Source organism: Megalops cyprinoides, chromosome 17, assembly GCF_013368585.1.
Source record: "Megalops cyprinoides isolate fMegCyp1 chromosome 17, fMegCyp1.pri, whole genome shotgun sequence".
NCBI classification, from domain to species: Eukaryota; Metazoa; Chordata; class Actinopteri; order Elopiformes; family Megalopidae; genus Megalops; species Megalops cyprinoides.
In genome coordinates this window covers 28,910,711-28,923,913 of record NC_050599.1, presented here as the reverse complement: position 1 = coordinate 28,923,913, position 13,203 = coordinate 28,910,711, and the positions used below count along the sequence as shown (strand labels likewise).

Here is a 13,203-nt window from a genome sequence, read left to right as displayed (position 1 = left end):
ATGACACGCAGGTTATGACCATAATTCGCCTTGCACTGACTGGACCTGAATGCGTTAGGGGTAAGTGTGTCGCTCCCTAGCTAACATTAATTAAGTCATGATTGCAGTAATTGGTTTGTAGTAGCGAAAGTGAGTAAATAAACAGACAAAATTTGTATTAAATCTGCTAGCTAGGTTTCTTGATGGAGTAAATCAACGTTAGGTAACTACGAAAAGATGAAGTCTTCAAGTCTAGCTAGAAGGTCACAATCTCTTCCCGAAAATTAATGCTCTTTTCATTTATCCCTTTCAGATACCCTCTGGAGGAGTCTCTTGTAACTGACCTGAAAAAGATTCTGTTAGCTAAAGAACCGCTGCAGGACCTCTTCAGCTCTTCACAGCGCTACGTTAGGTCCTGAACGCACTTTCGGTGCCACTGATGTGCCACCCTGCTTTTTAAAGTATCGCCATCCTTAGCTAAATTAGCTCGTTGGTAACATTGGGTAACGTTTGGTAACACACTTAGGAACAGATCATTACCCCAGCCACGTTCCAGGGTGACCAGCGGTGTGTTTATGTCTTTGTTTTACGAATACGCTGAGTACCCGGACGACAGGAGCGACGGATGGGAAAGGTATTTTACCCCTTTTATCATTTTTTTTTCAGAGTTTATGTGTGTAGGCGCTAGATCAGGAGTTTTTGTAATGTTATAGAATACGTAAATTTAGTCTAACTTGGTAGTTAACTATCGAAGGTGTGGCAAATGAACGGTGTGCGTAGCAAATTGCGAGTGAAAATGGCGTCTCCCGTCCCGAATGCTAGCTAGCTAGATAGACCAGCTAAAAATTATAATGACGTACTCTGCACCACATTGCCCAGTCTTGGAAATATACACGCCTCCTGTCATATGCAAATTTTGTTTTAAAATGTGTTATATCTTTTAAACGCAGAGGTGTTTTTCTGTGTATCTAGGCGTTTTCTGTGTTATTATATTAGCATTGCTAGTTAGCAAACAAGCTAGCACTGCTAACTTGCTCACACGTTGAAATGTTGACAGAACCAGTGCAAGTGTTGCCAAACATGTCTGTCTACTACTATTAACTAACATTACCTGTTACACAGCTAGCTAGCTACATATCTAATATTCAGTCTAAAATTATTTAACTTACATTTAACAAGTGTTACATAACCGCCGCTTTATCTGCAGTGTCATACTATCCAGACTGCGTGTTCGGATTACTACTTGGGAAGCTCTTGGTCGTTGTTAATGCAAAGGCACAACCAATTGATTAAGTTATTCCGAGTTCATGTGCTAGCTAGCGTTATGTGGACGACTCTGATCGCTATACTGGCTGTAACTAGCCAGGTCACGGTTTCAGCGGGTATTCAGCGAAGCCGATTTAAAAACCACGTGAAAAAGTTTGGTAATTAACGGTAGCAAACATTAGTTCAACAACCAGGGTGGTTGTGTCTGGGGTAGCACTTTGTCGTCGTAGTAATAACTATCTACCTAAACGAATTATTCATTAGCCTCAAAACACAGACACTAGCGTTGTAGCCACACGTTGAATACCACAGCCACAGCGACAGCTTTTTCGTCGCAATAACTGTCTACTTAAATGAATAATTTATTAGCTTGGAAACACAGACACTAAGGTTATACAGTACCGAGGTGGCTACGTCACACTGGTGTCGGAAGTGAAATTCCCCATTCATTTTAGTCATACACATTTTTTAAAACTCACTTTTAAAGTACTTCTAGTGATTTATGGCTTACCATTGATTTCAGGATTATATATTGTGATCCCAACTTGCGACTTATATTGTTTATTTTAGTTGTTTCGAGCTAAATTTTACGTAATTTAATTTTTTTCTTATATGCTAGTACAACCACGGGATAAAAACTACACGTCCCATGAAACCAAGCTTTCTCATTCCCGCTCTCTGGCCTGGCTAGCTAGAGTGTGGCTAAACATCGCTATCAGCTATCGCTATAGCAGCTAACTTGCAAGCTCTTCTTTAGCAGTCAACGCTATCAGCAATAGCAAGCTCATTGTTAGCAGCAATGGTGTCGCTTAGCCATATACCCCTTTTCTTCAAGGATGAGACCCAAAGATTTCAGCGGGGCGAAAGCCATTATAAATCAGGGCATGTGGAGGAATTCACTTGTTTTAAGGGCCATATTACCAGTTTGGTCAGGGCGAGCGCGAGGGATAAGACCTACAGGGTGTCAGTGAGCGTAGGCCAGTGTAACGTTAGGTAGCATAGATAACCAGCTAGCTAGCCAGCAAAGTCAGGTTACCAAAACATCACCCATCGAGCTTGCTAAGTGGACTGATTGTTAGCCCACAATTTTGAATGATGAAAAACGCCCGAAGCCTTTGAGACATATCTACAGAGTCAGAAACACCTTCATGTTTAAGCAAAAAGATAATTCTGCTTACACGTGTAGATCTGGGCACTCGACTTGAGTGAAAATGGACATTGAGTTAGCTGCATTTGATAGACATCTCTCTGATGGTGTGCTTACAGAGATAACCTTCACGGTTTCCATAATGTAAAACTATGCCATGGAGCATTTTGGAAACCTGAAAAATGTGCAGTCGTTCACATATGTATGGTGGCTGCAATCTGGGACAAAGCACTGAACCATTTTATAACTATTACGGTTGCTTGTTAGCTAACTTAACTACCAACTGTCGTCATCTTTGCTACTGTGTCTTTCGCTAGCAAACCTAGCTGGGTTCAGAGCGGTTTTCTAAACCGAACATCCCAGAATGCCTGGATGAGATGGTGGTAACTGATTTGTCAGGATGTTCGCCCCGCATTGCTCTATTGCAGCGTTTCCCAAACCTCTCCTGGAGGATCCCTTGTCCTGCATGTTTTAGATCATGCAGGACAAGGGGTCCTCCAGGAGAGGTTTGGGAAACGCTGCTCTATTGGATATGAAGTTTGAAAAGTGAACTACAACACAAACTACAAGACTTTCCCAAACCTCTCCTGGAGGACCGCTTGTCCTGCATGATCTAAAACCTGACTTTGCTAGCTGTCTAGCTGGTTAGCTATGCTACCTAACGTTACACTGGCCTACTGACACCCTGTAGGTCTTATCCCTCGTGCTCACCCTGACCAAACCGGTAATACGGCCCTCAAAACAAGTGAATTCCTCTACATGCCCTGATTTATAATGGTTTTCATCCTGCTGAAAACTTTGGGTCTCATCCTTAAAGAAGAGGAGAATATGGCTAAGTGACACCATTGCTGCTAACGATGAGCTTGCTATTGCTGATAGCGATGACTGCTAAAGAAGAGCTTGCAAGTTAGCTGCGATGATTAGCCACACTCTAGCTAGCAAGGCCGGAGAGCGGGAATGAGAAACCTCAGTGGTTTCATGGGACGTGTAGTTTTTAGCCCGTGGTTGTACTAGCATATAAGATAAAAAATTAAATGAGGTAAAATTTAGCTCGAAACAATTAAAATAAACAATATAAGTAGCAAGTTGGGATCACAATATATAATCTGGAAATCGATGGTAAGCCGTAAATCACTAGAAGTACTTTAAAAGTGTGTTTTAAAAAAATGTGTATGACTAAAATGAATGGGGAATTTCACTTCCGACACCAATGTGACATACCCACCTCAGTACTCTATACCAGTCAGTCATGGTAATAGGTCGATGGGGAAGTGGTGACATCACTTTTCCCTCCACTTCCTGGGAACGATAATTATCTTAACAATGAGGGAACAAGTCAATGGAAGTGATTTTCTCTTTCCTCTCCGCTGCCTGGAAACGCTAATAACCTTAGCAACGAGGGAAACCGGTAGTACAAAACTAAACTGTATCGGCTGTCTGCCCCATGGCACGTCAGCATAGTTTTGGAAGAAATGCAGTTTTATCAAACGTGATACAGTTTGAACCATATTCAAGTCTCACTACCGGTGTACTTGCAGTCAAGTTTGAACATGTGCCTGTTTTGTTTAGGTCATATTGAGAGGGAAAACTGCAAGTGATAAAGCAGAGCTGGTTTGATTATGAATGATTATGTAACATTAGCTAATTTTATATAGCTGACATGCTAGCTTTGTGTATTGTTAATTAATGGCTAAAGCTTAAACTCATACTGATTTATATCTGGAAGAATGTATTGGCAATCCAACATCAAAGCTGAACCATTCTGTAAGCTGCAGTGTTTGCTTTGTAACAGATTTCCTTGTTGCTGTATCATTACAGTAAAGTTAACTGTCATGTTGGCTGGCTAATGTGGAAGTTGTGACCATGATGTGAAATTTTACTGGAGTTGTATCTAAATGTTTAAAAAGGGGGAGGGATGTGCAAGATCATGTCTTAGTCCTGTTGCCTTGAGATATCAGACTGTATGGTGTGGTGATGGGTGGGGTGTGATACCACCCTAGGAAAACTGTATGCATGCAATGATTGCAGAGATGAATGCTATCAAAAGTTGTTCATATTTCTCATTTACTGTGCTCGGAGTTGACAGCCAGTGCTAACCGGAGGCCTCTCTTTGTTCCAGAGCTGTTGTGCAGCTTTTGGTACCTTCGCTGGGGACACTTAGCCTACGCACAAGAATCACACAGCCTTGGCGGCAAGGTCTTTTTCATGTCAGAGACCGAATACGCCTGCAGTCGTTTATGTCATCCACTCCTATCTACGCAGAAGACACAAAAAAGCTGCAGTCCAGGATCTTTTTGTCTTACTGATAACGCAAGCAGTGAGCCAAGATGTCTGTCAATGTCAACCGCAGCGTGTCAGACCAGTTCTATCGGTACAAGATGCCCCGTCTGATCGCTAAGGTGGGTAAAGGAATGTACTTGGAAATGGGCCATGGGGTCCCCTGGCTGGTAGAGCAGCATTGTAGCAGCCCCCTTGTCCTGCAAATGGTTCTGTGCCATTATACGTTTGGGTTTGTAGCACAATGTTTAGAACCACCGTTATCTTTAACAATTGCCTTCTCAACAGTATGACTTTCAGTACATTGAAGACTGTATGTATGGTGGCAGAATGTTAGCTCATTTAACTCAGAATTCTCAATTGTCCAATAGCCGTGTCTGAGTGTTTTTTTCCAATGAGGGCTGGTGGATCTTGATGAATTGAAAATGTCAGGGTTTAGTAATAAGTGACCAGGTGTGTTGCATCCTATCAGTGTGCTGTACTCTGTAATGACTGTTCCTTCTATGTCTTTTCTGCTTCCCGACAGGTGGAAGGGAAGGGGAATGGAATCAAGACAGTCATCGTCAACATGGTGGATGTGGCAAAGGCCCTGAACAGACCTCCCACCTGTAAGTCACCACCCACCCCCCTTTGCAGTGATCCACTAGGAAATTGAGCCCAGGAGGCTGAGCAGAGGCTTTGGTTATACTGTAATGATGGGAACAAAGCACACCAAGATGTGCCTTAGCAGGTATAGCCTGCTTTTTATAAATCCTGTAATTGCTCACACTGTGATGCCCATAGTGGCTCAGTCAGTAAAGGCACTTGTTCCAAGTGCTGGCTGGGCCCTGTGTCCGAGGTTCAAGCCTGGTCGTGTCACCTGCAAGCATTAAATGGGAGCCCACAGTGGCAGAACAAATTGCCTTCATTTGGACAGGGGTGGGGTGGCCGTGTCGTTCTCGATGCCTTTTACATTTACATTTACATTTACTGGATATTTACTGAGGCAACTGTGGGTTAAGTACCTTGCCCAAGGGTACAGCAGCAGTGTCCCAGCGGGGATTGAAGCCTGTGATTGTGCACAGTGAGACTTGTGTGGGGAAAAATAGCCTAGAAAACTATGGGATGTCTAGTTTCATGTTAGCTTTTGTTAACTTGCGGTGATGCTTGAGTGGTGTGAATACTTTAGCTGCTCTGGGGGTGTTGTAAGCCAGGGCTGTCATTGATAGTCATATGACGTCATTGGATACATTTCTGTTCACTTACGCTGGAAGTTGCTCTGGATAAGAGCGCCTGCTAAATGAATGTAACGTAATGAATTAGAGTCAGACTTGACAAGGTTTGCAAGCACAGAGGTGACGTGCCATGGTGAGATCGCCTTATACACAATTGGTGATCATGAATAGTTGGGTGAAAATGGGGTGAGGGGTGTAGACAGACAAAAAAAGAATGCAGTGCACTGGGAGTTATTTCTCTGCCACTGTGACTACTGCCGTTATTCCCTCCCCTCCTCAGATCCCACCAAGTTCTTTGGCTGCGAGCTGGGTGCCCAGACTCAATTTGACACCAAGAATGACCGCTACATCGTCAACGGCTCGCACGAGGCGAACAAGCTGCAGGACATGCTGGATGGCTTCATCAGGAAGTTCGTGCTCTGCCCCGAGTGTGACAACCCTGAAACTGACCTGGTGAGTCTCTGCCCATGGTTTTCCTTTCTCTGCTCCTTCAATGGTTTCACCACCCCCCTCCCCAAGTGCCCCTAAGGTGCTCTCAAAGCAAGCTGCAAGCTGTCTTAAAGGCAGAGGCACTGCTGTCGGCATGGTTGAGTGATGTGTGCTTTACTGTAGATTGGGGGAAAATGCACCCATGTGCTTTAAAACATTGACCCTTGAATCAGATGCTCTGATTGGGTGCTCTCAATAGAGTTGTCCCCCTAGGCTGCAGCCACCATGTTCTGGCAGGACATGTTACATTTACATTACGTTATTGTTACCTAGCAGACACTCTTATCCAGAGTGACTCCATTAGGTTAACATTGCCATTTATATAGCTGGATATTTACTGAGTCAATTGTGGGTTAAGTACCTTACCCAAGGGTACAGGGGCAGTGCACCAGCAGGGACTTGAATACTGAATTTGAATTAGAATTTTGAATTTCTGCCCCATGTCCTGCATCCCCTGCTTCTGTTCTTGTTTCCTCCTCTTACACCTCTACAGGCCTTTGTCTCCGCTCTGCCGATGTGTGGCAGTCCAGCAGTCTGGCCTTATCCAGGACGGCAGTGTTTGCCCCTCTCTGAAGGCCAGAACAAATGATGTCACAGCCAAGACACACTAGCAGTTGCCAGTCGTGTTTTTACCTCCTGGATGAGAGTTGTGTTTAAGTGGTCTCATGACCGCTGCTGTAACCCGAGGCGCTCGCCCTTCCCTTCATAACTAATTCATATGGTTCTCTTTCGGAAAAGTGGAGGCTGGCACAGTTCAATTTACAGGACACTAGAAACCTGATGCAGCCAGGGTCCGACTGGCCCAGAGGAAAGTAAACCCAGCAGGCAGTGCTACTGACCGTGGAGCCTCAGAGTCCTCTCTGGTTAATGAGGTCTCCCCATCTTTTTCTTCCAGCACATCAATCCTAAAAAGCAAACCATTGGGAACTCCTGCAAGGCTTGTGGGTACCGGGGCATGCTGGATACGCGACACAAGCTCTGCACCTTCATTCTGAAAAACCCACCAGGTGAGCAGCCATAATTGTTCCTGTACAGACCATAAACAACTCCTCTACAGAATGTAACCGGATTATACAATTTTAAGGCACATAGTTGAAGAACACTTTAATTGGTTCTGGTTGTTTGTGAAGCAGTGGGTTTGTTTGGTTTGGTGTCTCTGAAAGCCTTGCTTTGCTCAGTGCTGTTTGTATGAACCTGCTAAGCAGATACCAATACTTGAGGGAAGTTCTGGACCAAATGCACAATTTTATATGTATGATGTGGAGGTGTAGTTCGTCTGTCTCTGTATGCTGGAAATGGCATCAGGTCATAGTTATGCCAATGCTAATGGATAGTTTGCCTGCACACAGATATGACAGCGCGATTGATTGTTGGCACAGTTTTGGCGTATTTGATCAGTCAGACAGCTTTGACTACCGTTTCTGTCCATTCATTGGGAAAGTACATGAAGGTTGTACAATGCTGTTGCGGTCTAACTGTCTGGTTGCATCTGAAACAGAAAACGACAGTGGATCAGTGAAGAAGGAGAAGGAAAAGAAGAACCGCAGGAAGGACAAGGAGAACGGCAGCGGCGAGGCAGGGGGACACGAGATCGACGCGCCCGATGCTGTGGTGAGTGGCCGCTGCTGGGAGGACGGGGAGGAGGATGGGGTGTTAAGCTCTTTGCAGTCACCCCTCTGAGACATCCCCACTGTAACATTGTCTGTATGTATGCGTGCGCTGTTTCCAGGATGGCGATGATGATGACGAGGACTGGGCGGAGGAGACAACAGAGGAGGCCCAGAGGCGGCGCATGGACGAAATAAGCGAACATGCCAAGAACCTGACCCTCAGCGAGGACCTGGAGAAGACCCTGGAGGAGCGTGTCAACATGTTCTACAACTTCGTCAAGGTGGGCCTCCCCTGTGCCGCAGCCCTGCACCAGGCCCTTGTAATGGGGTTTGGGAGTTGCGTAACATGGCAGTGTAGAACAGTGGGAAGGAGCAGGTCTCTTGAAGCTATAGGGTCCACTGCCAGGTGGGTCAAGCAAACAAGTAATACAGCCTGACTGGCCCTATTCCAGGTCAGAGGGTTCTAATATGAAAGTGTCTGTATCATCCATCAGAGTATTAATGTGTTTAAATGACCAGTGTTTATGAATTTAGGAATTTACTTGCCCATATCTGTCTTGCTACGGCAGTTAAAGTAGACTTTTTAGGGTGTTATGTCTGTCATAATTGAACAATGTCATCTAGTGGTCAGTTGGCTAGCAGGATGTTAAATGGGTCAGAGTGACCCGGAAGTGTCTTCTTAAACTAGTGAGCATGTTGATGGGCATTATATTGTATAGTTTCTGCAGAGATTCTGGTTTTCTGCCCAGTCAAAAGTCTGGACTGTACAGCATTATTCAGTGAACAGAGGACATTGCCATTTCAAACAGCTTAGATGTTAAAAGGGCAGTCATCATTAAAACACAAGCAGGCCCTCTTCACGGTGCATTCAGAGTGCCCCCAGCAGCAAGTTTCTCTCCCAACGCCAACAGCAAAAGAAGGAGGAGGGGGCTATCGACGGGGCGGACAGGGAGATCCTGTCGGAGGCGGAGCGGCTGGATGTGAAAGCCATGGGCCCGCTGATCCTGAGTGAGCTGCTGTTCGACGAGAACATCCGTGAGCAGATCAAGAAGTACAAGCGCCATTTCCTGCGCGTGAGTCTCCTCGCTCCTGCCCACATGTGTGCCTGTGTCTCAGGCTCATGGACCACTCTAATAAAATAGCAGACTCATCAGCACCCTCTACTGGTCTCTCTGCGGTCACATGTAGAATGTACAAGAGCTGGGTTTGTACTGCTGATCCAGTGACCTCTGCTTTAGCTGTAATTCACTGCTAAAAACTGTAAACTCTCAGGTTGTGGTGGACATGTTAAAGATATTGCAGGAGAAATAGGAATGAAAAATCTTTTGGAAGCTTAATTGTTGATTTTGACTTTAAAACTTTGTTGATTGAGCCAGCTACCCCAGCAACGTTTAAATGCTGGAAGCTTTTGAGACAAGACCCAGCTACAGCATTCCCTGGCAGCTTTGTGACAGCACAGGACACTGTGAAGGAAATTCTTTATCATTGCAGAGGCAGTGCTGCCTCCAACACATCTTTGTAGTGATTTTCACCCCAAACTTTGAGATGTAATGTTATTTTTCCAAATGCCACATTCATTTGAAGTTTACCTTTTTATTACATGATTCCATGAATTTGGGGGGGGGGTATCGCAGAAGATGTGTATTAATGTAAAAGTTTGATGTTTTTTGTTTTTTTTTTTGTCAAAAATAATAGAAAACCATACTTAAGATTTTAAGATATGAAAGGCTTCTTTGTGACACTGCACTAGAGGTGCGAATCTTCACTGTTCTCACAATTCGATTCGATTCGATTACAATTCAAAGGGTAGCGATTGGATTACAAAAAGATTCTCGATGCATTCTAAAACACGTAATGTGGCTTAATGTTCCAAAACTGTAATCAGTGATCACAAGATTTCTCTCATCATCGTGTCAGAAACACTTCCTTCTGTCAAAAAATCAAAACTGAAATCCTAGGAGTATGGTTATCTCACTACGTTTTCCTCTCCATTGACATCCGTTATATTGACGTCTGCTTAATGTACCTGAACATCGATCAAAGAAGACCAAATTTCTTTCAGACATGTCTTGTCATAAACGCTTCCACCTGTCAAAAAATCAAAACCGAAATCCAAGGAATATGGTTGTTATCTTACATTAAGCCTTTTCCTTATAATGAGCATCAATGGAGAGGAAAACGCTTAATGTAAGATAACGTCCATACTCATAGGATTTCGGTTTTGATTTTTTGACAGGTGGAAGTGTTTATGACAAGAGATGTCCGAGAGAAATTTGGTGATCGTTGATCGCCGTTTTGCAACATTAAGTTACGTTAAGCCTTTTCACGTTAGGCGTTTTAGTACATATTCACCAAATGTCCCTTCTTCCATAACAAGCGGGCTTGGTTTTCATTTACAGATACAACACACATTATTTCATAGTAACAGTCATAACAAGATTCGTTCAAACAGACCTTTAAATGAACTTACGTTTGTAAACGGAAATGATGTACATGTTTATTTGCATATAGAGCGGGGAAGTGAGATCCGATCACAAGTGGTCACTCGAGAGGCATGTGGAGACGCATTTTAATGCCAGGTGTGAACAGGGTCAAAGAAATCTGGATGTGCTCAGTCCTGCTGCAGTGTAGTAATGACATTCCCATATATGCACTTCGTGTTGCATATATTGATTAACCTGGGCATGTGCCATGTTTCAGCCAGGTCTCAAAGACAAAGTCCACAGGGTCTTGTGTGTCTGTATCCTTGTTCTCCATCCCTTAATGTGGGAGAGGGGTACTAATACCCCTCTCCCATCCCCTGTGAGGAAACCCTTTTGTTTTGTTACAGTTTTGCCACAACAACAAAAAGGCGCAGAAGTACCTGCTGGGCGGGTTTGAGTGCGTGGTGAAGCTGCACCAGGCCCAGCTGCTGCCGCGCGTGCCTATCGTGCTCAAGGACCTGTATGATGCTGACCTGTTGGAGGAGGACGTCATCCTAGCCTGGGCTGAGAAGGTGGGCCCCCCAAAACCCACCTCTGTGGCCTTCTAAAACACTCTGTAGCCACATTTCAGGGGGGCAGCACTAGAACTCATTCAGTGTGAATTAATTTAGGTTATTTTCTGTACGTTTCCTTTGTTTTTGGGATTCAGTGGTATGATAAATGCATACAGTGGCACTTTTAAAGTTGAAGGTAGAACGGAAGTGGCCATGCTCGCAGCAGTGAGCCAGTCTCTAACAGGAGAATGACTCATTTTTGTCACTGCACATTCGGAATTCTGCACATTTGGAATACCAGTGCCTCACCCACCTGCCGTGATCCGGTACATGGTCCAAACATGGAAGCAGAAACCCAGCTCCTCCAGATATTAAATCCCACTGATCTGGTCGAGGCACAATGAGAGGCCCAGAGTTCCTGGGGGTAATCAAACTGGTTTAGTGTGGTGAAAAGACACACAGTAACAACAGCTCCTGTCACCTCATGCTTTTTTTCTGCTGATGACATCAGTGGAAATCAGAATAAACCAGACTTAAAAATCTGGTCTGCACAGGACAGTTACTGCAGATCAGTAACTAAACTCACTGCTAGTCTCATTGAAACTGTAATGGAATGTTGTTGTAGGTGTCCAAGAAGTATGTCTCCAAGGAGCTTGCCAAAGAGATCCACGCCAAAGCCGCCCCCTTCGTCAAGTGGCTGAAAGAGGCTGAGGAGGAGAGTGAAGGCAGCGAGGAAGAGGGCGACCAAGACGAAAACGTTGAGGTGCGTGTCTGGGCCCTGGTCCCTCCCATCAAGGGAGCAGGCAATTTGGAATTTAATTTTGTAGTAAGAGTCTGAAAATGGCCTTGCGTGTCATAGTAGTAGTATGTGAACTACCAGTTTAGCACAGCTTGCCCTCTTGAGAGGAGTGGAACTGGGGCCAGGCCCTGACAGCAAACAATGTGACCGCATCTCCCTACCTTTATCCCACACAGGTGGTGTACTCCCCCTCCGCCCGTGAGCTGAAGGTGGAGGCATTGAAGCCTGAAAAGCCAGACAGCAGGGAGGACGACGACATCGACATTGATGCAATCTGAGAGCCGCCATGGTGGTCTGTCAATTGTGGCTCTCCAGCCCGGCTTCTCCCCACAGCTGTGGCTTAGCAGTACTGTAGCTACTGTTGCTAACCACATCATAGAGTAACATTAACCCTGTACAGCATCAAGATGGGAGCATTGAATCTTATTGTTTAATCTATGAAAGTCTATCTAGAGATTACCTGAAAAGTCCTCTTTGCTCTGGATTGCAAATACTGATTTACTGGGCACATGGATTTAATTTGCTGTGTACTTATTTTTCCTTTCTGTCCATAAAGGGTGTTTTGCCACTCAGGATGTTGTCATTATTTTCCTGACTGCTGCATCATGACATCCACAGAGTCAGTTCTGATTGAAGTAATCCCTCTGTGGGCCTCAGGGATAGAGCATATTTGTGAATCCACAGGTGCCTGTTCTTCCCAAACTGGGAATCAAAATCAAAGTGTGCTTGTGTGCACCCTTAGAAAGGTGGGTACTCCTGTCTCTGGCATGTATGAACATCTGGCAACAGTATGATGCAAATGGAATGCAGATAGCAAAATTGAAAAGCTTGTTTTATATTTAGGTTCTAGGCTGGGTGGGTCTACATGCGAAGGAGGGGTTGTTTGCGTTGTGTTCCTAATTATGTGGTTATGTCAAGCTAAGTACTGTGGCACTGCAAAAACAAAAAGATTGTTGGTAGTGTAGGCGAACAACCCCAGCAATGGCTAGTGTACTTTCCCGTGAAGACGCATCATGCAGTCTGTGTTCACCTTGTACACTGGTTTGGTAAATGTTTTTGACTGCTTTGCTTTATGCAAATTTGGTCATCTCTTTTGTAGGTTGTTGGTATGGTCTTTGTGACAGTCATCAATTTGATACATTACATTTTGATACTTGTATGGTTCAACATAACCTTAAAACTACTCTATGCTTTTGAAGAAATGTCTCAGAAAGAGTGTCTCAGCATTAGTCCAGTTATGCTATTGTATGGGCAACTAAGATTGTCACAAGCAATCTAGTGTCACCCAAATTGCTGCATTAATATGGATAAAAAATAATTTAAACATCAATGGTATGTGACCTCGCATGCAACGTTGATACGGCTGCATAGCTGCTTTTGTATCGAAGTAGTACAAATCAATGTTGCACCTCTAGTGGAACTTAATGAAACGAAAGGGATTGTGA

At 44.4% G+C, this 13,203-nt stretch overlaps 1 protein-coding gene across 1 annotated transcript; it reads left to right on the top strand.

Moving 5' to 3' along the window:
• Positions 1-12,691, top strand: LOC118792578 (eukaryotic translation initiation factor 5-like). The gene is made up of 12 exons (XM_036550455.1): positions 1-60; positions 293-613; positions 4,512-4,791; positions 5,196-5,277; positions 6,164-6,336; positions 7,268-7,379; positions 7,871-7,983; positions 8,102-8,263; positions 8,894-9,055; positions 10,813-10,977; positions 11,585-11,722; positions 11,935-12,691. The coding sequence occupies exons 3-12, from the start codon at positions 4,720-4,722 to the stop codon at positions 12,034-12,036; spliced, it is 1,281 nt and encodes a 426-aa protein (XP_036406348.1). The 5' UTR covers positions 1-60; positions 293-613; positions 4,512-4,719; the 3' UTR covers positions 12,037-12,691.
• The last annotated feature ends 512 nt before the right edge of the window (positions 12,692-13,203 follow it).

Excerpts from the sequence above, each read along its gene's own strand:
- LOC118792578 (XM_036550455.1), top strand. The coding sequence starts at position 4,720 with ATGTCTGTCAATGTCAACCGCAGCGTGTCAGACCAGTTCTATCGGTAC. Across the intron at positions 7,380-7,870 it reads CATTCTGAAAAACCCACCAG|AAAACGACAGTGGATCAGTG; the intron begins GTGAGCAGCCAT and ends CATCTGAAACAG. Across the intron at positions 10,978-11,584 it reads TCCTAGCCTGGGCTGAGAAG|GTGTCCAAGAAGTATGTCTC; the intron begins GTGGGCCCCCCA and ends ATGTTGTTGTAG.